At 38.3% G+C, this 27,522-nt stretch overlaps 1 protein-coding gene across 3 annotated transcripts in view; it reads right to left on the bottom strand.

Annotated features, from left to right (window-relative positions):
• The window catches only part of Pik3c3 (phosphatidylinositol 3-kinase catalytic subunit type 3), a 140,362-nt gene that overhangs the window by 37,736 nt on the left and 75,104 nt on the right, over positions 1-27,522 (bottom strand). For all 3 annotated transcript variants that reach the window (XM_004623714.2, XM_023714507.1, XM_023714515.1), the window contains 4 exons: positions 20,313-20,498; positions 11,694-11,848; positions 9,073-9,163; positions 7,180-7,247 (listed from right to left, as the gene is read on the bottom strand). In XM_004623714.2, coding sequence (XP_004623771.2) covers positions 7,180-7,247; positions 9,073-9,163; positions 11,694-11,848; positions 20,313-20,498 — 500 coding nt within the window. The remainder of the gene's footprint in view (positions 1-7,179; positions 7,248-9,072; positions 9,164-11,693; positions 11,849-20,312; positions 20,499-27,522) is intronic.

Below are 27,522 nucleotides of genomic sequence, written 5' to 3'. Positions count from 1 at the left end.
CTGCTTAGGCAGACACAGGGACAGGAGTTTGATTCCCCAGCATGCTGTGCCAGCCCTACCCCCAGGGCCCACAGAGACCGCCACTGAGGCTGGGCGTGGTGGTGCACACCTGTAATCCCAGGGCTTGGTAGGCTGAAAACAGGAGGATCACTACGAGTCCAATTTGTGTAGTGAGACCCTGTAGACTCTGTACTAAATACATAAAAAAAGAAAAAGAAAAACAGCCGAGAATGGTGGCACACACCTACAATTCCAGCACACAGGCTGAGGCAAGTGGGTCACCACAAATTCAAGGCCAGCCTGGGATATACAGTGAGTTCAAGACCAGCCCAAACTACACAGCCAGACCCTATCCCAGAGAAAACAAAACAAAACAAAACAAAATTTAAAACAAATAAATGTGGAAAAATTAAGGAGCAATATGGACAACCATCAGTAAAAAGTTCATGCTATGATGCTTTAAATTGCGCAATATCCTAATTTTCTAAAAACTTCGCCATCAAAACAAGCACTTCTTCCTATTACTTTGAGATGCTTCAGAGTAGTAATATGCTCCAAAATAATGTACCCTACACACAGACCAAGTAAATAAAGAACAAATGCTATTACTTTTCCATCTGTGATACTTTCAGCATTACTTAAGGCCTCTTTATTCTGCAAATCACTCTCGAGCTATCTCACTCACAGCACATTTTTTAAAGATGAATACAATTTTAGATTCTTTTTTTCATTTTTACACAATTTCCCCATTTCTCAAAAACTCAATATAATCTTCAACTGTTCTAGCAAAGTTCTTTCTCCTCTGTTATATTTAAAGTAAATTTAAATACTTCCTTAACTCCTTACACAACTATAGACAAGCAATGAGGAGTCAGAGGGCTTTACTCAGGTGCCTCCCGTGCTGTGCTGGGATCAAACTGCATCTGGCATCCCAACACGCACACACTGCAGTGGGGCCACACAGACACAAAGCTGAAGGCATGCTCTGAACAATGTTAAACGTTGGCTAAGGTTTAATATTGATTTTTTTCTATTTCAGTTTTCTTTAAATAATAAATAATAAGTTGTGAAATTTTAAATACTTTCAACAGACCATAATGTATGGCTTGAAAAAAAACAGAGACACTTTATCTTGCCCAGGATGGCACAAGGAGAAGGCTGTTGCACCAGGATCAGGACTTGGGGGTCTGGGCTCCTGTGCCAGAACCTTCTCACATTAAGGTGATTCTCACCTTGTTTTGTCTTCAAAAACACAACCAAAAGCTTTCAACCTCCTTAAATGATAAATGTTTGCCAAATCTAAGTCATGAATGCTACTTATTATTATAATATTTGTAGGAAAGATCTATACAGGCATCTAAAAGGTAAATTTCATCAACAGACAACTTAACTGTTTCACTCTCTACGACACCCTCAACTCTTCTATGTGTGACTTGTAACAGATATCATTTTATTGCTGAGTAAATGAAAGATTCCAAGACACAGTTCAGGTCTACTTCTGCATTCCATTATGCAGCTTGCTTGGCCACAATGAGACGCTCTTACTAAGACACTGTGTCACCCTCTGAACAGCACCTGTGTGAACCTGAGCTCACCAAACTCATTGGCAGCTTTTGCTACCTCAGCTGGAAGCACTGTCATTATTCCAAGCACTTGGGATGGAAATTTTCAAATAACAGGATTCAGAGTTTAGGTTTTCTCAAAATTTAGGCAGGAAAACATATGCTTGAGTCAAGTGAATGTACAAACAGGGAAAAGTGGGGTTGCAGTCAAGTCAGAGAACCAAGTTCTACTTTAAACTCTACACTACTACTTTATATTCCTATTCTCCTGTTTTGTTTTTTTTTTTCATTTATACATTTGGTACAGGGCCTCACTACACAGCTCAGACTCGTAGTGATCTTCCTGTTTTCAGTCTCCCAGTGCTGGGATTAAAGGCATGCACCACCATGTCTGGATTTGTTTGCCCAGCTCAGCACGCCCCCACCAGCATGGCACGAGGGACCACGGGATTGAATCCTGATCCCTGTGCTTGCCAAGTCAGGAGCTAACTCCACTGAGCTATCTCACTGGCCCATGCTCCTACTCTTTAAACTATTTTACCCTCAGTGCTCAACTTGTGGTCCTAGCACCCAGAGTCATGCTCAGCTGATGGTCCACTGCCTCAGATGCCCAACCTCCATTGTTCCCCATCCCCTGAGTCCCATGCCTCTGAACAGTGGCCATCCTGTCCTACCTGAAACCTAACTGCAGATATCTGGCCTCTTCAGCTCTAAAAAGAAATTACTATTGCTCAATTTAATCATCTTAAATTGTTCTTGTTTAAAATGCTTTCATTATTTTCCATCCTTATTAACAAGAGCGTCAGTATCGCCGCTTTGCACTACCTTACAACAGTCTGCAGCCACCCTCTGCTTCAACCGACCTCAACGCCCAGGACACGACCCTGCTGCAGGCCAGTCGATGCTATAAGGCTCCTGAACACCTACTCTGACATTGCTCATGCCACATCCAGAAATAGTCTACCTCTCTCTTCATCTTTCCACATTCTATTCATTCTTCAAGTGCAGCTGACACTTTGTCTCTCCAGGAGGTCTTTGTAGATGATAATGCACTCTTCCTTTTCTAAGTTTCCAGAATAGGCTAAGCCTCAACAGCTGTGCTGATAATGGCTCTTGTTTGCCGATGTTGTGCATTTGGGACTCCTTACGCATTAGATGGAAAGTGATGCCAGGTGCCATAATCTTAACAATTAAGTATCTCTATATACACCTGATACGGTCTCATACAAAGAAAAGTTGATAAACAAGTCTTCCTCTATTTTTCACAGCAATACTCTATCGTAATACCATGTTTTAGCAGGTCTGTGGAAGCCTGAATTTGCTGTGAATTATGAAAAGTTGAACTATGACACAATTTCCACCATATCATTTTCCCAGCAAGAGTTCTAAATTAAAAAATCCAAAAACTCTTGAATCCAGAATGCTCTTGGACCTTCCAGAGCAGCCACTGGACACAGACTATTTAGGTAAAACTTAATTAATTAAAATGCAAGAAAATTAAATTATACATTTCAGGTGTTCATTTACATAACTGCATAAAGTATTACTGGACAACTGTGTTCTTGATTAATAAGCTTCAAACAGCTAAGAAATAAACTGGTATTTTCCATTCATGGTGTTTTAGAGTATTTGGTCATTTCAGAGCAACACCTAACAATGTCAAAATCAGGGGTTCTAAACTATAAAAATAGCAATATGATCTTTTTCAAAACCAATCCTGACTGGTTGAAGTCCTTGATTAGCTCCACCTAATTTGCATATTTGTTTCTTTCCTGTGTATTTATGCAATAAACTCATTTACAAATGAACACACAGATGACCACAATACTTAGGCCCTACTATGCCCCGACGTTCACTGATCCTTTTGGCCACTAAGTAAATGGTGTAGCTGTAGCCCTTTTCTGTGACTAAAAGTACACACTGATCTTTAAGATTCGAGTCTGATATCAAACACCTCTTAAAAACATTCAAGTCAAAGTTTTGCTGCAAAGAAAAATTTCATCTAAAATATAAATGACTGTGTCGCCTCCAAATATGAGACAGGTTAGATCAAGATGAGAACCAGATTTGAATCATCTGTGAGTTTTCTGTTCACCCCAATAAACTAGCTTGTAGAAAGCACTCTCAGGTATTCCTTTGAAAGCTGTCATCTCAAAGTAACAATGCAGACAAAATTGTCTGGGCAGTCATTGTAGGATGACATCAGTGAGCTACCTGTTTCCTGGCAATTTCATTTTGTGGAGTAAATAACTTTTATTACCTTGAAAGGTCTTAAAAGTTATAGAAAACATGTCAAAACATCCAAAGTTTACTTTCAATTTCAACGCACTAGAATGACTATAAAAATAAAAAACTTGAACGATTTATAGATTCTGATGCCTAACTTTTAACAGGTTGGAGACTATCATTCCCCCTGTGGCTTAAAAGGTTGACACAATTCATTTTAAAAGGTCTGTCTGCAAAACTATAGACCCCTAAGGATTTAGCTACAGCTAGAATCATGTTTAAATCACTGGAAAGGGAACAAATGAAAAAAGAAATCTAAAATGTTCAAAAGGAAATAGCACAATTGGTTAGGTTTATATTTTAATATACATTTTAGTACGGTAAGCCTAGTGAGGAGTATTTAAATTCTCACATCTGATTAACATTTTTATACTATTTGTCCTATGTTCAAATAGAGAATGATCTTTTTAAACCGATAGTTTGAAATTATGGTTATCCTACATTCACAAAGCGGTGTCTACCAAAATCAAGATTTCACACCAACAGCTTTTCTCCTCATGAGTATTTCTAAATGTGAAATGTACAGACTATAAATATGGGAAAAGCAATTACTCCTTAGAGAATGAATAGACACAGCAATGCTATTGCTCTAATGAATTAGAGAATCAGTGGAAAAACACAAATCAAATCTTCGTTTAATGGAATGCACCTAAGACCGGGAGCTGGGGCAGCATTTCATTATTTAGAGACGAAAATGCAGTGCTCTTCCTGAACAGAAGCTGGTGCCTTGCTAGACAGTGCCCATCCGCAGCAGGAGGGTTCCTCCTGTTCAGCTGCTTTCAGAATGCTGGGAAAAAGCATTCCCAACACTCTTCCTACATGAAATAACAGATCAAACATTCTATTAAAACTAATTTCATATTTTACAGTAAAAGCTGTTCTATAGTCAAATCCAAGAATATATATAACTTTAAACCACCACATGATTGGTTTTTCTAGTACTGAGTACTTTCCACAGAGGAAGCTTTCCAACAAATACTGCAAGCAAACAAAGTATCTATGAAGGAATTCTTAGTAAATGAATAAAAGAAAATATCAAACATTACTTTTAAAATAACTAAGAAGAGGGTTGGTGAGATAGCTTAATGGACTAAGTGCCTGCTTAGGCAAGCACAGGGACCACAGTTCAATCCCCAGCACCACATGCCCAGGCCAAGCCTGCCCCCAGGTATGCTGAATCGGCCACCAAGACCAGGCGTGGTAGCACACGCCTGTTTTCAGCTAGGGAAGCTGAAAACAGAAATCACTGTGAGTCCGAGCTCTGTAGTGAGACCTTGTACCAAATATATTTAAAAAACAAAACAACAAAAATACAAAAACTAAGAAACTTAAAAGTGCTTAAAAACTTATTTCCATGCCTGACTTGTTTTTGGTGGCACTAGGGACTGAATCCTCAGCCTTTACAGTTGGCTACAACACCTAGCCTTTTTGTTTTGTTTTGTTTACTTTTTGTTTTGAGATAGCATCTCTTAAAGTCACTAAATTGCCCAGGTTGGGCTTGAGGTTGCAAACATTCTGCCTCAAGCTTCCCAGGGTACTGGGGTTAGTCATGTGCCATATGCCTTGTATTGTACACCTGTAATCTCAGAACTCTGGAAATAGAGGTCGGAAGATTGCTGTGAGTGCAAGGACAGCCTGAGCTACACAGTAAGTTCAGGGCCAGCCAGAACTATATAAGCAAGATTCCATCTCAAAAAACAAATAAATAAATGTAACAGCAATTTGGTACTGAGTATTTCTAAGTAAACCCTTTCTTCTTTTTTCATTTCTTTTTCTGTCTTTTTGAGACAGGGTTTCACTATTCACTTCAGGCTGGCCTTTAACTCACAGTAGTCTTATCTCAGCCTCTCCTGGGATAATAGGTGGTACATACCCTCCCCCCAACCTCACTCAACTTTTTCAAAGGAAAAAGAGTAACAACTAGCCAGAATATTCTGTGTATATTTTCAAGGGTAGACCAAAATTAAATGTGATGGAAAAGCGCTCTTATGAATACTAAACTTAAATTTTAACTTAGTGTAGACAACTGTTTCTCTTGCCACTACTAAGGTACAGGGGAGAGGAGATAAATCCTAATTTCCAAAAGGGGAGAAATCTGACTTGGCAGTGAAGTTGCCGGTAATGATTTTCTTATTGTGAACAGAACCATAAAGGTTTGAAGAAGTACTCCTTAGGCAAATAACAGGCACTATTTCTGTTAAAAGAGTGAACTGATTTAGATATCTTCTTGGACAAAGGAGAGTATCCAAATAATATTATCTTTGGAGAATGCAGTGAATGCTTTCCTAGACCCATCAAACAGTTTCTCCAAGCCAAGTTTAAAAATAGTGTTTTGCTTAGTTTCACAATGGAAAAGCAAAGTACCTCATTATTTTTTAAAAATAATAAGCTTTCAGAATAGATGTTCACAAATTAATCTGTACTATTTAAAGGTTGTAAATTAAGTAGTTAAGATAAGATCAGAGATCATTCCTGCAGGAAAGAATAAATGTATATCATGAAGTTTAAAAAGTTGTGCATAGTTTTCTATATTCTTTCAAATGTAAGAGGCTTCTAGAGATTGGATCCAACTGGCTTTGCCCTTTTATTTTCTCTGTAAAACTGATAAGACTCAAATAGTGTTGAATCCCAGTATTTTTTCTTATTGAGCAAAGTATTTCTCATTCTGGTATAAGCTACTCATCTTTTAGCCTGAAGAATCTGTCAGAGGACAGCGAAAGCACGCCTCCTGCAGCTGTGCTTGGAATTCAGCGAGTCTCTGCTGCCCGAGTTCTCTCCTTCTTCACTCCATTCAGTGTGCTGTTCTCATGTAACATGGAGAGTTGCACTTACCCAAGTGAGTACAGAGAGAAAAATGAGAAAAGGCCACTGAAAATGCCCTGCCAGAGGAGAAGCAGTCAGGGACCTGGCCCTACATCGGGCCTCAGCTCCGTTAAAGCTACCCCGGCCTCAGTTTCTTATCATGATAAAGAAGTAAGGTAATTTTGAGCTCTAATTTTTGCACAATTCTAATATTTTGGTAAATGATATGAAAATACACCCGAGAGATTAGAAAGGATCATATGCTACTCACACAGCATAAAAGTCAAACAAAGTAATTCGTAAAAACACATTACCTTAGCTCCTAAAAAGTTAGTAAACAGAATAAAAGCACTGAGGCTAACAAGCACTCTTCGACAAGCACAGTTATAGAGGAACCCCCACAATCATAGCTACTTTGTCCAGACTCCTCATGATTATCCACATTTCATGTTTAATTACTATTCCATTTGCAGCATGGGAAAAATGATCTTTGGGAGTAAGAAAATAAAACAAAAATTATTTCACATACCAGTATAAATAATTAGCCAGTGTTGAGTTCTTGCAGGCTCTGGATATTAAGAAGGTGCAGAGATCTTGCTGAAAGCATTAACAGAAATGTACATATAATTATCTACTACTAACCAGAATAAGCAAGCATACACTGGCTTAACAGTTATCATCTGTGAATCCTGTGCTGTTATTCAGATTTTCACCCATCCATCTACCCTTCCATTTTTTTCTTCACTCTTGTTACCCATCCACCCACCAACCAGAGCAATATGTAAGAGATAAGAACACTTCAGTTTAGGACCAACTGTCTTCCTGAAGCTTAATATTGTGTAGAGGAGACAGATGTTAGGGAAATGGTCATTGACAAATACAGAATAGGAGGTCAGAAAGGGGAAGAATTAGACCATCACAAGGCCAAGATGACACTATGTATGAAGGCCCTGAGCTTGGCTTGCTTAAAAAGAATTTTCAAAGGCCCAATGTTGCCAAAATACAGTGAACACTAAAGTAAAGAGGCTGAGAGGCTGACAAGACAAAGGTCAAACCATATGAAACATTTTTAAGCTGACAGCACTGAGTATGAACTTCTTTTAAAAGGCAATGGATATGGAAAGAAACATTTTAACAGGAGAGTAAGACAACAGGACTTATACTTTCTGAAAATGACTCTGGTTATTCTGAGAAGTACAAACCTGAGGTCAGGTAAAATGTCATCAAAGTTGCCTACGGGAGTGTATAATGAGAGTCGGGCAGCAAGAAGTTAAACTTAAGAACTACTCTGGCTTTGTGGGATGGGAAACAGATCGGGGCATGGGGAGACAGGAAGAAGCCAGGGCAAGGGAAGCACAAAGGATCAAGACTGAATAAAAACAAAAGGATTAAGATGCAACATATGTATGTTCCAAATCTCCATAATGGATACATTATATACTGCAAAACTACACTAATGAAGGTTTTTTTAAATTAAAAAAACATTCAAAAAAGGTTTCACTATCTTAGTATGAACAGACATCATGACTACATCCCTGGCAAGGCCAGAACTTTAGCTCCACGCTGTCAAAGCCTCGGACTGCTTTGTTTTCTGCTGCATAAATCCTAGCACGCAGGATACTTTCTGGTACATAGAAGGGCTCCAAAATCATGCACGAGTGGCTGACTTAATCACTGAATGCACATTCAGTTTGGAAAAGCAAAATAATGAGCCCACAGTAGAAGGGTTTCTTAGCACTCACATAAGGATTCTATGAATTTGAACTTATTTCCTTAATTAAATATTGTTTGTTACATCAGGAGGTTTGTTACATAAACATGCAAACTTTAGTCAGCAGTTATAAGGTTCAGTCATTAATCAATCAATCAATTTATCTGTTACAACTAAACTTTTAACACCAAGGACACGAGAGTATTAAACTACAAGTGGCAGGGACAAATGTGATAGTACATAAAGATCAGCTGTTATAGTGCTTCAAGATGTACTATCAACACAGCTCTACCCTGAGACGCCTGTCTGACCTCAAATAAACCTATCTATATGAGTGCTAAAGAGTGGCTTCATGTATTATCCTCGTATCAAAGTCATGTATCTGGACAAAGTAATCACAAACAATGACAATTACAGTAATGCATATAATAAGTTAAAAATATTGTCTCCTTAATAAAATATTTAAGCCTGGTTCACTTTCACATTGCATATGAATCCTTTTATACACCCACAGCAACAATAAAATGATGTGAATTAAAGCTATCTGGCACATTACACTGAAGGGAAACATAAATGTGCATTATAAAACAAGTTATTTAACCAAGTGATAATATTTAGTCTATTAATCAAATTCAAGGCTTTAAAGACCAACATAAAATGTTTACTTGGTAGGGCTTCTTCTAAAGTAAGCCTCAAAGGCTTTGCACTCACTTCTAAATTTTCACCATCTGGAACTTCTTTTGTTTTAGACGCAGGAGGAGGGGAAGCCACTGGAGGAAGAGGACTGGTGATAATCTGAGAGCTGAAAAGTAACAGGAAAGAACACTGACATACAAAATACTCTGTAGGAAGGGCCGGGGAGATAGCTCAGCAATGTAAGCACCTGCCTGGCAAGCAGGCACACGGGTTCAATCCCTGATACTGCATGCCATGCCAGCCTGCACTGAACTGGCCACCAAAACCGGGAATGGTGGAGCGCACCTATAATGCCAGCACCAGGGAGGCAGAGACAGGAGGATCACTATGAGTCTGAGCTGTATAACGAATCCTGTTCCAAATAAATACATAAAGAGTAAAAATAAACACTCTGTAAGAAAACATGCTGTATGTGCAGTACTGAGGATGGAACACAGACAGGGCTTTTGCCCTGCGCAACATCTCCAGGACTTTTTACTTTACCTTTGACATTCTGAGACAGTCTCATGAAGTCGCTCTAGCTGAGTGTGAACTTGTGGTGCTGGCGTACCAGCCTCGCAGGCAGCTGGGATTACAGGTGTCTGCGCTGTGCCTGGCTGCAAACAACTTGCTGCAGCGCAGTTTCACTGACCTACACCCGGCTAGTGTGTCCTACTCCACATCAGAATCATGTTGTCTTCTGGGAAAAGAACTCTGTGCCCAACATTACACAGTACATCAAAGGTTAAGTATAAATGTCAGAGTAGGTTTCAGTAACTACTGTGGGTGACTGGTTTGCTTCCTTGGGTGATGGCAGAGGGGACTGAACCCAGGACCTTCACAGTGAGCTCCCCTCACCCCCACTGCCACCTGGAGACGAGGTCTCACTGAGTTGCCCAGACGGGGCTAACACTTGCAACCCTCCCACCTCAGCCAGCCAGAGCACTGAGACTTCCAGGGGCACACTTCCACACAGGGCTTGGCCTTCTCCCCCAGCGTACCTCACATTAAACCGGCATTTTCCAAGCATAAACTGCCATAAGACCACCCCACCTCTTTCATATTTTTTCAAAAAAAATTACACACATGAACATACCACAATTTGGGAGGCAAGAATTCTACTATTGAACCACCAATGCCTCCCTTAAAATTTGGAAAACAATGCACTAGTTTTCTTTCTTTCTTGTTTTTTTTTTTTTTTCTTTTTTCTTTTTTGGCATTTTTTAGTAAGGGTCTACAGGGTCTCACTACATAGCTCAGACTCGTAGTGATCCTCCTCTTTACAGCCTCTCAAGTGCTGGGATTATAGGTGTGCACCACCACACCCAGTCTCCAATGCGCTAGTTTTCATCCTGTAAAAATATCTTGAGTAAGAATGTAAGAAAGTATAACCTGAGAAAGCATAGTGGAAGAAAGCAACAAGTCATTGCTCCTAATACAAAATAGTAGCCTACGGAAGCAAAAATGCATTTTCCCATTTTCCAAACATACACAGAAGGTAGGGCAAAATATTACGAAGATCATGAAGAAAAATTCAGAATCCAATCTTAGGCTAATATAATATACAAAATGGCTGGAAAGATAGGAAAACTGAATTCTTGATTTGCTTCTTCTAGTATTAACAAGCTTCTTTCAAAAAATAAATTTTAAATCAATAAATCTCAGATTTTTTACCCTTAAAAGTTCCAATTTTTGTCAGTTTTAAGACTTTATGAAAAGATGAAAAAGTAGAAAAAATATGGACTTAAAAGTCAATTAATATTTGCAAGAAAAATCCAGGGTATCTGCTTCACTTCTCACTCTGCCCTTCACCTCAAGATGAAGGACGTGGGCGCCAACCTTGAGATGACTGCAGCGCCGCTGCCGCCAGGTGTCCGGGTGTCCAGAGTGCAGCTGGTCAGTGCCGCAGTACTCACGAAATCACTGTGACAAGGTAGAGCTTAGGAGCACCGCACAGGGTCAGGTACACAGCTGGGGCCTGGTAACCTACTGTTGCTAATAGCTGGCTTCTAACTCAGATAATGTGCTATTTGCTATTTGTAACAAGAAGCAAAAGCAAATAATAAAATATACAACGTCTCATAACTATTTGGGATCATTAAATTATTGTTTCATTTTACTTGAATGTCAACAGTAGCCATAATTAACACTTAACTGAACACAATGTATTAGAAGTGGAACTATGTAAAGAAATACGTAACTTAAACCATTTTGCACAGCTAATGGGAGTGGGGGGTGCACACCTGCAACCCCGCATTCTGGGAGCCTGAGGAAGGAGGATCATAAGTTTTTCAGCTCAGGTAACTTAGCAATTTAGTGAGACCCTGCTCAAAATTATGACAGAGCTGGGGATGTAGCTCCCCACAAAGATCACGGGTTCAGTCTCCAGCATGGGGGTGGAGGGGGAAGGATGACAACAATGACAAAAAACAAATTTGCAAAGCTAATTGAGACTTTAATACAGGTATCTGGATGTGCTAGTCTATGCAATGCTGCTCACTAATATAGTGAGGTGTGCTCTGTAAATGCACATGTTATAATAACTGATAAACCCTCAAAAATCAATAGAGCAAATTTTGGTACATGTGCAGGGAAAATATGAGAAGACAAGTTAAAAGGGTGTAAATGTGAAATACAGCCCTGCTGAATATCCATACCTTTCTACTTCGGCAGAACTTATTCCAGAACTTGACACACTCTCCGACACTGACCCCTGACTATCCTTCTTGGTTGGTTCCAAGCCATTCTTTATGTCATCAAAATTTTCATATTTGAGAGCCTGGACCAGCTGCAATAAATACATCAACAAATCCTGGGAAACAAACAACAAGATGCACAATATTAGAGAAGCAAAATCAAAATACAGACACAACTTACTCCTAAATGCTATGCTGATATTTTATGTTAATTTACTACTCTCCAAGTATTTTACCTTTGGCATGTTACTCAGTTATTTCACTTCTCTTAGTTTTTTCTTTTTTCTTTTTTTGAGACAGGGTCTTGCTATGCAGCTTAGGTTCACCTTGAACTCACTAGGTAGTCCAGGCTGGCCTTAGCTCATAGCCTTCAGCCTGCCTCAGTCTCCCAAGTGCTGGGATTTCAGGCGCGCACCACCACACCTGGTGCATTCTTATCAACAAAAAGAATATCGCAGTGTAAGACTTAAAGTAGTAAGCATTAAGTCAGTTAATAGAAAGTTACAGAAAAGTATGTGGCATGCAGCTAACTGGCTGTCCAGTCACTAGTCTAATACAGTGGTATCTGAAAAGCTGAAGTACCAAAACCAAAAAGAAAAGAAAAGAAAAGAAAAGAAAAGAAAAGAAAAGAAAGAAAAAGAAAGAAAACCAGTGGCAGTGTAGGAGTATGGAGATAAAAGTTTAGAAAACACTCGGGAATTAAAGGAACCCTTTTCTCCCCAATCAAATCAGGTAACTATGTTCTATCAGGTTTAAGCAAAGCATACAGTGTTTAAATATTATACTCAGACTATAGTGAATATTTAAACATAAAAGGCTAACTACAGTAAAAGACACACTTGGATTAGCCCCCTCAAAGATTACTCTCTCTCTTTGAACACACTTATCCTAGTCTCTGCCACTTTCTGAGGTAGCTCTGAAGTCCTCTTCTGTGAAGAGGTAATCGAGAAATATGAACACTGCTGCCACGTGTCGCCCGCATAAAGCAGATTCCACCTGTGAAAACACACAGTGTGTCTCCTCCACATGGCTCAGCAGACCTGGCAGTGTGAGACTTGCGGCTCTGTCGCTTCCGCAACATCAAAATGAGCCTCCATCTAATGTGAGGAAGAATCAATTCAGAACAGCAGGGCACTCTAACAGTGCAACTAAGCACACTTAGAAGAACTCCAGAGTTGCCTTGGGAACGGGTGCGTTTAAAGCTAGGAAGAGTATTTTAAGGGAATTAATGGTAATACTGCAATAAACTTTTTAATTTAAAACTGTGTTTTCAAACACATCTTGTATGTGTAAGATAATTACATAAAGAGACTTTAATTTTTCAAGTTTTAAAAGCATTTCTATTTCATGATCTTTCCTGGTCAGGATTTTTTTAGAGCTTTTGCCCCTTTTTCCGTTGGAAGCTCACTTTTAGAGAACCTTGAGTGCTTCTTACATGGAAGATCCTGTAAAATAGACATCTGAATACTCTTAAGGAAATGCTTACTTTACGTACTGCCAAAAGAAGCTCAAAGAAAATAAATGGCTAAACCTAAATTCCCTATGCTTCTGACAGTCACTGAGTTTATTAGGGCTAAAAGGTATCAACAATGTAGCTTTTCCTTTTCTAGGTTTTTTATTAGTGCAAAGGCTAAGGTAATAAAGAATGTTTCCTGTATTACCTTATAAATGTTGTTTCTCACAAGTACTATTAAGGAAATGGGGGCAAATTACTCGATAAAAAAGTGAATGAAAGGGCCAGGGAGATAGTTCAGCGGCTTAAGCGCCTGCCTGGCAAGCACAAGGTCCTGAGTTCAATCCCTGGTACCAGAAAAAAAAAGAAAAAGAAAGAAAGAAAGAAAGAAAGAAAGAAAGAAAGAAAGAAAGAAAGAAAGAAAAGAAAAGAAAAACTGAATAAACATGCAAAATATAAAATGTATCAGTTATCTTCCAATTCCAACTGCCATTTACCTAGTTATATCCTGTGAAACTCAAAAGTAGGTAATTTTGAGAAGTGAGATTACCAACTCAACATCAGTCTCCTCTATTAGTCCATAACTCACACTCAGTGTCCACGGAGTGTTTCATGGCCTATGCTTTTCTTTCCTGTCTATAGCATCCATAGTACCCACAATGACTTGTCTATTTCCACTGTTTCATAACTCCATGGGGACAGAGACAGTTTTGCAGCAACTTATCTTCTCATGTTTAATTCTATATTTTTTTCAAACTTTTAATCTTACCTCTAATCAATCTTACCTCAAAATTTTTAGTAATTAAGCAAACAAAAATATATATGATTTCATCATGTCCTAATTAACTGGATGATTAGCACTTATTTGCATGTTAATGTCAATGGCCAGGGAAATCGAGTGCTCTGTATGAAAGCTCTTCTACAGTGTTCTATTTCTAAAAGATTAGGAACTGGAGAATTAAACATTATAAATATACATGAGATTTATGGTATCCAACCACTGTAAGACTTTTCCTCAGAAAAAATACTATGTCACAAGATGAAAGGTGATCAACATTAATGATATTAATAATAAGTATCTTTCTCTGGAGATAGAATTCAGTTTACTGTTAGTCTTCATTACCAACTGCTGAATGCGTTACCCACGTGTTTTCTCAAACACAAAAAAGATTTAATCTTGTATTGAATCAGAAAATTTGCAGGGGCTGGTGAGATACCTCAGTAAGGGCCTGAGTTCAATCCCCGGTTCCACCAAAAAAAAAAAAAAAAAAAAGGAAGTCTGCAATATAATTAAATTCCTAGAAGGGGAATTTTTTTTAAAACTTGCCTTTTTATAAATCATTTATCATCACTATCTGATTTTCTTGGTCATTTGGTACTCTGTATTTCTACTGCTGTATACTTTTCTTCATTGCATGAAAATTAATAACAACAGTATAAAGGAAAGCTGCTTTCTCATTACATAGTTATATCTTCAGAAATATGAAATTCCACCAAGCACGAAGGACATAAGTACATCAGTAAAAGAGATATATATATATATATACTCATTTCTAACTCAGATATTCAGTAAAAATTATCCCCAAGAGCCATGAAATTTCAGTCATAATGATCACTATTTTTCTTAAGAATAAGTTAATTCGGCCGGGGAGATGGTTCAGTGGAATAAGCGCTTCCCTGGCAAGTGCAAGGGGCTGAGTTCAATCCCTGGTTCCGCAAAAATCAAAAAAAAAAAAAAAAAAGAATAAATTAATTCTAACACTTCAAAGTGCAAATGCAAAACTTCATGCCAAAATCACTTTGTAATTTCCATTTCTTACTGAATTAAAAGTAACTTTTCAAATAGATTTGTTTCAGTTAAGAGACGTGGATTTGTCAGGAGCTACAAATAGTCCCAAATCTTGTCAAAGTGAAATGTTTTCTGTCTGCTTTACACTTTTCCATCTCCTTGCTTTGTTTTCACTGTTCTCTGCTTGCGATACACACTCCAGTTGTGAAAATCAACATTTCCTCACGTCTTGCTCCAAAATCATTCCTTAGTTTTATTTTTAACTAACAAATATAAGAAAAGTGACAGTAAACAATACACAATTGTCAGACAATTAATCAAATTTTTAAAAATGTATCAAGTTTTCATAAAATTAAGATGTGAATGAATAAATCATGCTGCTGAGAGAAGGCTCACTACCATAAAGGTTGTCACACCCCCACTTTTGGCAATGGCAGTCAAACTCATTGAGCTAAATCTCCATCCGGCTCAGGCGTAAGTCTTTTAAACTCAAGATTTTTGTGCAGGGGCTAGGGAGATTGCTGAGTGGAATAAGGATGTCCCTGGCAAGAGCAAGGATCTGAGTTCAATCCCTGGTTCCACACACACACACAAAAAAAGATTTTTGTGCAGCTAAAGTGATTAAATTAAATCTCAAGGAAAGACTAAATACAAAAATTACAAATTGTGAAAAAAAGAATTTGTCTAAACATTATCACAAAGCTATTTTATTTTTTCTTTCTTTTTTTATGAGCAGAATATATTTATTGAGGGAAAGAAAGCTCCTATCTGAGAGAGGGACAGGAAGGGAGCCCAAGTGGGTTGTCCCCAGGAAGTGTTTTAGGTTTTTTTTATGTATGATACTAGCACAAATGAAGATTTACACAGAGTGGATTATCAGCAAATGTAAAAAGCATGTTTCTTTTGTCTTAATAATTCTAAAACAAGCTACATATTCAAGATTATGAGAAATATGCAAACATCCAAACAAATCTCATTAAATATAACAAAATGTTACAAGAATTCCCTACACAAAGATGTATGATGCTTAAATATATTATTAAATGAGCTCACAGTAGAGTATTACGCCACTGTTTAAAAAATATAAGAAACACTGACAGTCACAAGGTTTAAAATAAATCATACCAAACAGAGCACTCAAGTCACATACTTGAGTACAACTAGTAAGCCTGAGAAACAATGGGTCAGAAATGACTCTGCTCTCCTTGCAGCAGGTTCTAAGACCATCATGCAGCAAATGTCTTCCTCACAAAGAGGCCCCTACCACAGCAGAGACACCGTGAAGAGCAGGAAGAAAAGCCTGCCCTGTCCCCCTCTGTACTTGTACAGAGCTCAGGCCTCCTGTGTCCTATTACACTGTCCTTCATCTTCTAGGCTGCAGCAAATCTAAGACAAACATGCTCTTTTTGAAGTCTTATGAAGATGCCCATGCCATGCAGTGTTTTTATGTGGAATAATTTTGCTTGCTTTTCTTTTTCCTAGAGCCCTGAAAATCTAGGACAGGAGGAAAAAGATATCCATAAAGTCCCCACAGAGTATTGTTTGTTTGCTTATTTATATTTTTAAAGAGAAAAAAACAAAGATACAGAATTTCAAAGAACAGTAATAGGTCAACGATTGTTATATATTGTGTATTGTTATCTTCAAAATAGCTGCTCAGGGCCAGGAAGATAGCTCAGCAGAGTAAGTGCTTGCCTGGCAAGCCCAAGGTCCTGAGTTCAATACCCAATACCAAAAAAAAAAAAAAAAAAGTTGCTCAGATTACAAGATGTAGGCATGAAAAATTAAGCAACATAAGCATAAATTATTCTTTTTAAATGAATAGAAATTAGTAGTATAATTATGTTAGCTATCTTATTTATATATGTTTTTTTCTTTTCCCTCCCTTTTCTCCTTTCCCCATTCCAATTGTTCTTTCTTTTTGAACAATGTGTTTCCCTTTCACAATATTTCTTGCTTTGTATCCCTCTGTTTAGTTTTGTCAGAGGATATTCCATTGTCATGTAAATATTGTAGTTGCATGATATCAGCAAAATATTCCAATATAGTCCAGTAGTCCATAATAGTAATGAGTTTTCTGTAGGACTGGCAATGTCAGAAGTTGTTGACTTGAGCCTTTTACAGCTCAGCATATTAATATTGCTTTACTTTTTATACTTTGTTTTTATACCTTTCTGCTGGATGGTTAAGACCAAGATAAAGCAAGACTTGTATACAACAAGAAATGTAACTTTTGTACTGACAAGGTCAGTCAAATTCACTCAGGATTGAGCCTGAAACCCTGTACCACAGTGTGTAGATCCTTTGTCAGTGCCAGCTATGTGGATGATAGGATATGTGGTTGCTTTCCCTTAGTTCAATGAATAGAAAGATTTGTTCTAATACTGTTTCTGACAGGATATCATATCTGCATCTTGTACTATGAATAACCACTAAGAAGACAACAATAAGGAATGTATTAATTATTGAAACTGTCCTACTAATTGGTTTTGAAACTGTCTCACTGCTATTTGTTTCACAATAAATTTAAAAAAAACAGTATTTCTTGCCTATTTTGTTTTTAACAGACTAAATATATATCCTTAAATACATGCTATTTATCTGCTTATATTTCTTCACTTTATAGCCAGTGGGGGATGTGAGAGGGAAGGGAGGAGAGAGAAAGAGGGGGGAAGAGAAGGAGGGAGGAAGGCAGAGACAGACTTCCAAACATGGTACATATCAGGAAAACAAAACCTTGCAGAAATATTTTAATATTAAGAACCCATGAATTAATACAAGTTACTTTTGGCCTCTATGATTCCAACAGGTGCTCCAAGTGGTGAGCATTACCTTCCAGACATTTATTAATATGAGGAACTCCTGAAGTTGTGTATAACCCCCCTCTCTCCCCCAACAGGCACAGATACAAACACAGAGACACACACACAGAGACACACACACACACACACGCACACACCTGATACTGAAAAAGTACACTTCAGTTAATAAGGCCAGCTTTTAATAGCATATTCTCATTTATAATAATTTTTAAAAACAAGAGGTATATATATCACCTGAGACACTGATATGGGAAATACATATGGTCTTCATCTTTGGTTCTGGGCAAGATCCTTAAAGCTTACACTAGCCTAAGTGGTAAGAATCACTAAGGTGAAAGGAGTAGATGATGTTCATGAGGTGAATTTTGCAAAGTCCATATGGATGTGTGATGGTATCCAGAGGAAGCAATCAGGAGACTAAAGGTTGCAATTTTATCTTTAGTTTCTTTTTTCTTTTCTTTTTTTTTTTTTGCAGAACCAGGGATTGAACTCAGACCCTTGCGCTTGCCAAGGAAGCACTTATTCTACTGAGCTATCTCCCTGGCCCCCTATTTTTGGTTTCTTTGAGACAGAATCTCACTCTATATAGTGCAGGTTGAACTTGAACTCACTATATAGGTCAGGCTGGCCTTGACTATGGGGATCCACCTGCCTCAGCCTCATGAATGCTGGGATTACAGGTGTGTGTCACCATGCCTGGCTAGGTTTATAACTTTAATCCTATTCCCTAAACTCTAGGGACAAGGACCAAAGATTAATTATCACTGGTTGATGACTTAACAATCATACCTATGTAATAAAGCCACCATAAAAATTTAATATAAGAAGACTTGAAAAGCTCTGGGTTGGTGAACAGGAATGTATATCTGAAGCAGTAAAATAATATACCCCAACTCCATGGGAACCAAAGTTCCTGTGCTTAGAATAGAACCTCACCATTCTTGAAAATATTTTTCTAAACTGATCATGGTGGCACATGCCTGTAATCCCAGCACCAGGCCAAGACAGGGGTTCAAGACCAGCCTGAGATAACATGACAAGTTTAAGGCCATACTGAACTATGTAGTGAGTAATATAAATGTATATGCATCTTTTATAAATAATAGGCAGGAGGAGTATCTTTTAGTTTTGTAAATCATTATAACAAATTACTGAATCCACAGAGGGGGGTCAACAGAATCCATAATTAACAGCCAGTTAGTAAGAAGTCAGCATGCTGTCTCAAAAAATATCTACTGGGAGGTAGAATGAGATAGATTAACAACAGCTGAAGACGGGTGAATTATATTTGACGGTTCACTATACCATTCATGCTACTGTTTAAAAGTAACTAACCACATACAAACATTAATTTTAAATACTTAAATACTGTAGGGAGCCATGAAAGCTGGAAAATCAGCCAAAGGTGTGTAGGCAGGACTAGGCTTCAATACCTAAAGCAAACAAGCTACCTCAGTCCTGAAGTAAGCATCCTGACTGGTTAATGTGGGCTACTAGTCACTAGGCAACCTTGTGTCATGTGTTACTAACTTTGCAAAAGGTATAAATAAAAGTAGGTTTCACTGTGCAGGTGCATGAGTCTTGCCCTTCAGGCAGACTACCGACAACCACGTAGCCCAGCTTTTGTCTTCTTGTCTACTGCTCTCATTCCTGTTGCTGTCGTGTCTCCCCAGGTAAAACCATTCACAGTAAGACCAACAGATACCTACAAAATATCTCATTTACTTCTTAAAATTCAGATGCCTCTAATTCAAAATGATCAGACTGTTTTATTTTTTTGAAAATCAATGATAATGGGTGTCTCATCTCCCATAAGGTATTTATATGCCTATGATCCTTTAGAAAAATTAAGAAATTACTCAATTAACCTAATTCATTAAGAAACTAATAAAAATGAAAATCCATTAATGCTTTGTGTCAACCACTGCTTGTCCTTTCTGATGGCCTCACACGTATATAAACATTTGGCATAAAATTTGCAGTCCTTGCCTTCTAGAGGCGTCAAAACCACCTTTGGAAAATCTACATGTTCACATAATTGTCAGTAGCTGCAAGTTTAAAGGAGGAGTTTGAACAGAGAGTAAGATGGTGGTGCATCTCTGTGCTTTAGGGGCCCAAGGGCTTTGCAAGGCTACAATTAAACGTGGCTCATTGTATACTGACTGATAGAGGGGATCAGAATTATTCCCTAGTTGGTGCTACATTAAACTATTTTTCATTAGAATTCCTTTTTCCAGACAGAGCAATACAAGCTCTGCTGCCAGGTAAATGTCCTGGGAGAGACTGTCCTATCACGTCACAGATCAGAAGTAAATTTTCATTTCACAGAGGAGTCCTTGGAGGAATATTTTAATTTTATTTCGGAAAACACATGTTGTATATATACTCTGCCCATCTAACAATTTCCCTGTGCATGCTGCTGCACATTCTCCCTCTTCCCTCCTCCCCGACACAGACTACAATGAGGCTCTAGTTTAAAATGTACCTATCAAACGCGAGTAGCAACACCTCCATACCTCATCGTCAGCCTGCCTCAGCCGGGCCACCGCATAGCGTCTCACCGTCGGGTTGGTGTAATGAGAGGATAACAGCTCCAAAGAATCCTCAACATCCATTGGCTTCCATTTTCCTAGAAGTTCCAACGCCTGCTTGGCCTCCTGAGGTAGATCCCAATTAACACATTTCAAGAATTTTGTCAAAGCCTAAAGTTAGAAAAAAAAATTTTTTTTAAAAAAAACTAGAAACCACAGTCTACTGCCAGGGACAGGAAAGATGAAGACCAACGAGGCACAACTGTACTTGGTTCCCTTTTTTTTTTTTTTTTTGGCAGAATCAGGGATTGAACTCAGGCCCTTGCACTCGCCAGGCAAGTGCTTATTCTACTGCGCTATCTCCATGGCCTGTACTTGGTTCTGATGGCTGGGTCACCAAGTAATAACAGAGTCCTTGGGTAAAAGCTAAATGTAGTTACACATATGATCCCATTAAAACACTGCAGAAAGGATGCAAACTTGGTGCTGTAACTTCACACCTTCCTAGCCAAAAATCTTGTAAAGCAGGATCCAGATTTAAATTGCTTTCACTTTTGTTTTGTTTGTTTTAAAATACCCGCAGCCCTCAAAGAATGAAAATAGTTGAGACATCTCATGGACTCTAAGATCACTTGGAAAGCATCTACACTGTGTCACAAAACCAGCCGTGTTACAAACCAGCAAAGGTAGAGCGTACCACCACCCGGGAAGGCACTCACAATCTCCTTCCCAGGACAGGAGCACTGTCATCCTTGCAAACTCTTATGCAAGGACCAAGACAGGAATAAGCACTGTACATTTCTCTGAGAAATAATTACTTCAAAAGAAAAACACTCAAAATACAGCACAAAATGGTCAAGTATAGAAGCAGTAACACAGATAATAGGAAACAGGGAAATGGAGCTTTTGGAAATGAGAAGAGGACCAAAAGATGGCAGGGTGGGGGAAGCAGAAAGGAAAGGAGGCAAGAAGAATTAAGGTGTGCCATGCACAACTACCAGTGCCCTGCAAGGAACGTAACATTCTGTACTCCAACTGCATACTAGTAAAAGTTTAGAATTTTTTTTTGCAACAGCAACAGATGGAGTGATTAAGCTGAATCTAGCACCTTAGTGAAAAAGTACTTAAGCAAAAGACTGAGGTCTTCACATAATGTCCAGTAAGTATAGTACTTTGCATATAACACACTACACATCCAATGAATGTGTCCTTAAGGGGCACAGACATCTAGCGTCCATCCAGTGCAACCTACTGCCCATCTTTGTGGCAACACTTGCACAGCAGACCCAGAAACAGGTTCCTCTTTTTCTTTCTCTTGTGACTCATCCTTTAAGCAAACATAAATTTAAAACTGTAAACTCCTAGTTTTGCCCAACTAAACTCTTTTCATTAGTAAACAAACTAGGTTGTCAGGTAAAGGTCTACTTCCATAAAAAACAATTCTCAATCAGTATGAAATAAAATGAACCTTCAAAGAGCCTCAATACCAGTTTCTCCTCCAAACACTTCACACAAACTCTTAATCTCAAACTGTAACTTAGCACAAATCACTGTTAGCAGACATTCACCATGTGATCTCCCTGCCCAGCACAGACCTGGTATTTAATTAATTCCAGTGAATAATTTTGAAACTACCCGTAACATTTATGGGACAGTATAACTTTTTTGTTTCATTTTTAAAATATAATAAGGCAAAAGACAAAGTATCTTTATATAACTTCTTACTGGTCAGTTTCACTCTACAGAAGGAGAACACTTTTAATCTCACAATGAACAGACAAGCCAGCCAAGAGTTGACGATAACTGACATGACTTCGTAAGGTGGCTTCAGTAAGAATCACGTATCATATAACTAATTTGTGTTTGTTTTTTGTATTTTAGGGAAGGGTCTACACGTGTTCAGGGTTTTACTACTAGATGGACTCATAGTGATCCCCGTCTATAGCCTCCCAAGTGCTGGGATTACAGGCACGTACCACCACACCCAGTCCATACCTAGTCTCAACTGCCTCTCAGCATGCCACGGGGGCAGGGCCAGCACTACAGGCCAGGGGATCAAATCCACTGAGCTATTGGCCGGCCCTTCTAATTTGTAAACAAACAAATTATTTCAAAAAAACTCTTCGCTTTCCTTTCTCAAAGTATTTCACTGATATTTCTGACCACTATCCAAGCCAGTTCACAATCTCTCATCCCCATGCTTCAGCCAAGGGCAATCCTTTCCTATGTTCCCCAGCAGCACAGTGGCGTTATAAGGCCAACTAGTCAAAAATTTATTTTTTTCCAGAAGTTTTAAGCAATTTCAAGCTCTTTGCTTAATTGCTGACTTAGCTGTACCATGGTGGTTAAAATATTTTCTTCTAGCTGCCAAATGCTTTCACGGGCTTTGTTACCACTACAAGTGGGGCCTGGCTTCGGAAGCCAGCTGTGCTCTTCACGCACAGCACCACCTAGTACAATGCCCCTCTCTTCACACAGGACACACTGTCCTACTAGCAGTCCGCCCATTTTCACTCCTAAAATGTATTTCTAGGTTGAATGTACAAACAAAGCAACACTTTTTAAAATAAGTGTATAATGGAAGCTTTTCCATTTCACAGAATACGGGCAGTCTTAATAGAAATGTGCAGGTATGTACTTATAAGCAAATCTTGCAGCACCCCAATGTACTCAATCCAATAACTGAAACAATTTAACTACTAGAGTCTCAGATTTATGGATCCATTAGCAGGATTTATAGAGCATGCTGCTGACAAGAAATCTAAGGCACTGTACAAAAAGCTCTGCCAGCTTTACAATGCTAAATGTTTCAAATGTAGGAGAAAAGAATGAAGGAACAAGAAAAGAATGAGAAACAAAGTATAAGAATCTAAAGACAGTAATAATGCTGAAGATATCTAACTCCAGGTCTCTCATAATCTGGGTGGACACAGGAGTTTCACTTCTGCAGCTCCAGAGTCAGCACGCTGGGGTTCAAATCCTAGCTCTCAGCTCCATCAGACAGTAGTCGAGTCACCTACAGCACACTGCCCAACTCCCCATATGCCCATCTCACTGGGTTATGATGGTGCAGATTAAATAAGCTAGAGAAGGTGAAACACTTAAAACAGAATTATATATATGATACTTAATAAATGTTATTTTATTATCGGTTGCTATTATACCCTATTTCTAATATGTTGACTGTTGCAAACATTAATCTTACTACATTTACTGCATGTTTTATCACTAAAAATATTTTATTAACTTCTCAATATTACAACTACTTCATTGTTATCTCCAATTCCTAGAATCACAATCACCATCACTTCAATGCTAACAATACAGCATGTATCATGGATGTATTTTTACTTTTAACATCTATGTAGCTCAATTACTGCAAATTTCTATTTTGCTGCTCGTCTAATACTTTCAATTCAAAGTAATAAAAAATGAGAACATCTCCACCCCCTGTTCTTCCCACTTATCATATCCCCTTATTTCCAGGACTTAGGACTAACCTAAGATAACATAAACATCATCCTCCCGCCACACTACTTTTCTCTCCAATAGTGCTCTCTATAAATTAATAAGTGACCCTCTTTAGTAAGATCTTTTTTTTTTTCATTGCTTCACTATACATAGTTCATCTTCCTCAAAGTGATTTCCTGTTAGCAGGGAAATCCAATTCCAAGGGTAGAATTCAAAGCCCATCTGATGCCATTTCTTTTAAAATAACCTTTCAAACTTTGCTTTTTCTTGAACCTAACAACCTGCCTTATTCTGGCTTTTCTTTCCCATAAAAATTTTCAACATATAATATTATTAGCACACACTTACAACTAAGTGCACTCTTTCCTCCATGAAACCTCCCTCACAATCAGCATGCCGATCTTGACTTCCTTTATACCTCTAGTGTAGTAAAAATGTGTACCGAAAAAGTGACCGTTCACCAATTAAGACCTCACGCTTCATTTCAATTGTCTAAACATACTTTGCCTAAAAAAATTTATATACACAACACACAGACATGATACCTACAGCCCTGCACAACGCTAGGCCAAGAGTTCATAATAAATACTTGCTGAACTAAATTCATTTTTTTTCCTATGGTTCACCATCAGCTTCTTACTCAGAAACACAAATAGGATTACTGTCCCAAAGTCACTGCCTCAAAATGCACCTCACGAATAAATTTATTATATCATTATCATTTTCACTGTATGTAACTTTTCCTATTAGTTTTTCCCCCAAGCATAATAAGACAGCTATTAATGCGTTTCTTTTCTTTCTTTTCTGTATTTTTAGGGCAGGGTCTACGGGGCCTACAGGGTCTCACTATGTAGATCCAACTCATAGTGATCCTCGTTTCCGGCCTCCCAAGCACTGGGATTACAGGCTGGCACCACCACAGCCAGTCTCAATCACCCTCTCAGCACACCCCAGGGGCGGGGCAGGCACAGATCAAACCCTGTGGCTCAAACCCTGGCCACTGCTCTGCCTAAGCAGGGGCTTTAGTCCACTGAGCTATCAGGCCCACCCTTTAAACTCATTATTTCTAATTAATATTTTTAAAGGATGTCCACTGTGAAAGCTAGCTGAAAAACTATGATATCCACATTTGGGATTCTAGAAAATGAGTTACTTTCTATCCAATGAAGACCAAAAATTTAAATCTACTTTATAAATTTCAACAGTTTCATCAGACATTACTACTGTGTGTGTGTGTGTGACCTTTTGGGGGTGCAACATCAAATCTAGACTAGGTGATTTTTATCCAAATATTTATGTCATTTAAACAAAAACAGGGCCAGGGAGATGACTCAGTAGAATAAGCACTTCCCTGGCAGTGCAAGGGCCTGAGTTCAATCCCCAGTTCCACCAAAAAAAAAAAAAAAAAAAAAAAGCAAACAAAAAACAAATTCAATTAAAAATTTAAAAGTACATCTTTGTAAGCAACAACTTCCTCCAATCTGTTTCACAGCACTGCCTCATCTCTAGGAAGGCTTTTCAGCCACAGGGCTCAAATGCTATATAACTTAAATGACAATTTTGAGAACCTGACAGTGAAAGAATTTAAATAAATGAACAGGTAGTGTATAGGAGAATTTGTTTAATCACAAAACCCAGTTTATTTTACTACAAATGTAGCTAGGTGAATAATGAGTCTGGTCACTTCAGGCCAATATATATTTGGTTTAATGTGTCCTGAATATTAAAAAATATCCTTCACTCTACTCTAGTGATTGTAAGAAGTGTTAATACGTCCTGAGAATTGAAGATTCATGGCCCACCTTTCCAAAACTTGAAATCAACTACTTAAATGAAACCTGTCACACACTTTATATCACTTGAGCATTTTATTTCTTTTGCACGTATCTAGAAGTAATTGGATTTCAGTGAAAAGTGACTACTTGTTTAAACAAACAATTTTTCTTGCATGCCTTTCTATCTTAGGAGGTTCTGCTCCATAAATCTATTCTACACTTCCTGAGCCTACACAGCCTAACAGGTTTAATTCCATATCCTGCTGTGTGTATTTTAGATGACAGTGTGCTGGATTCAAGATGTAATTTCTGTGACCAAGGTTATTTATCATTTAACACAGGATCACGATACTAATGCAATCTTTACAGAACACAAAAGCACAAACCTATGTTTCTGCTGATGAATATTCCCTTTCATTCAGAGATGAAGAAAACAATGCTCAAAGCTAAAATAAACATAAAATTCCTCTGTCATTCTTATTATGGATAAGAGAATAAATATGATTCAACTATAGAATTTCCCAAGGCTTCGATAAATGATAAAGAGGAAAAGCTGAAGAATTAAGGTATAACCACATTTTGGTTTTTTTTGGGGGGTAGGGTCTTTTTTGAGACATGGTCTCACTCCGCAGTTCAGGCTGGCCTTGAGCTCACTTTGTGGCCCAGGCTGGTCTCAAACTCACAACAATCCTCCTGCCTCAGACTCCCAAAAGCTGGGATTACAGTACCTGTGCATGTGCCACCATGACCAGCTTTATATATCCACATTTTTATCCTTAGAAACTAGAAATAAATAAACAAAAAATAAAGTAGTTAAAGACAAGGTATACTGTAAAATATATTAATCAACTCTACATAATTAACTTCCTGACAGACGTCGGGTTCCTAATGCTTCTCTGTCCCTCTGCTGCGATTCCGAGCTCTGCTCCCTAAGGCAGAGCCAGCATGCGTAAGTACTCTCTCCACTGCCCTTTGCCATGCTTCATTGACCCCCTTGCCTTCTGGTCCTAAATGCAAGCACATCACAGGTACGCCTAAGTGATGGGATTCCGTGTCTCTCTCAGGCACACATCAGTAATATGTACATCTGTGGGGCTACTATGGGATTTAAAAGAACCCTAGCAGACATAGTTGTTTAATAAATCTGGCTATTATTTTCATACTTTTTACATTTAAGAGTTAATCCTCGGCTCTGTCCTAAGACTTAACAGATTATTTTCAGAGCCACAAGAGATAAAATTCACTATCATACAGTGAACTCATATTAAATATGAGGAAATTAAAGCTTAGATAAAGTAATTTGCCTCAGTCAAAAGCTCCTTACTGATAATAGACTCTAAATCTAATGTTGATGACTTTATCACAATTCTCTCTCCAGAAATTCTACTGACTCGAGACTTTATTATGAAAAAAAATCTCTAGCTCTCGCCCAGCCTTTAACTGGTGCGCTAGGCATTGGGCCACTCCTCTAATTCAAGTTCCTCATTTCAGCCACACTGGTCATTTTCACCCAAGACATCTATAAAATCTTACAGCTCTTTAATAATGTCAGTATTTTCCCAATTATCCAGGTTCAAAGAATAAGACAAGAGAATCAATGTGTACTATCAGTTAGAATGCACCAGGATTTTACCTATATTTCCACCGAAAGCAAGGTGTTGTCATCAAAACAAAGCAGAAAAAGGTAATTTGCCTTGCTCTACTAACACATAAAAGCTATCGTGTCAGAAACCAAACCCAAGGGGGCCGGGGAGATAGCTCAGTAGAATAAGCGCTTGCATGTCAAGCTCAAGGGCTTGAGTTCAATCCCTGGTTCAGCCAGAAAAAGAAAAAAAGAAACCATACCCAGGTCTCTGGATTGAAAATCCACTTAGACATCATTCCATGTGTAGCAACACACAGCAACACGTCTTTGAGTCCATACCTTTTGAAAATTTTTTTTTTCTTTT

Source organism: Octodon degus, unplaced genomic scaffold, assembly GCF_000260255.1.
Source record: "Octodon degus isolate 3935 unplaced genomic scaffold, OctDeg1.0 scaffold00003, whole genome shotgun sequence".
Taxonomy (NCBI): domain Eukaryota; kingdom Metazoa; phylum Chordata; class Mammalia; order Rodentia; family Octodontidae; genus Octodon; species Octodon degus.
Note: the sequence above shows the minus strand (reverse complement) of the source record. Positions and strands in the feature narration are given on the sequence as shown.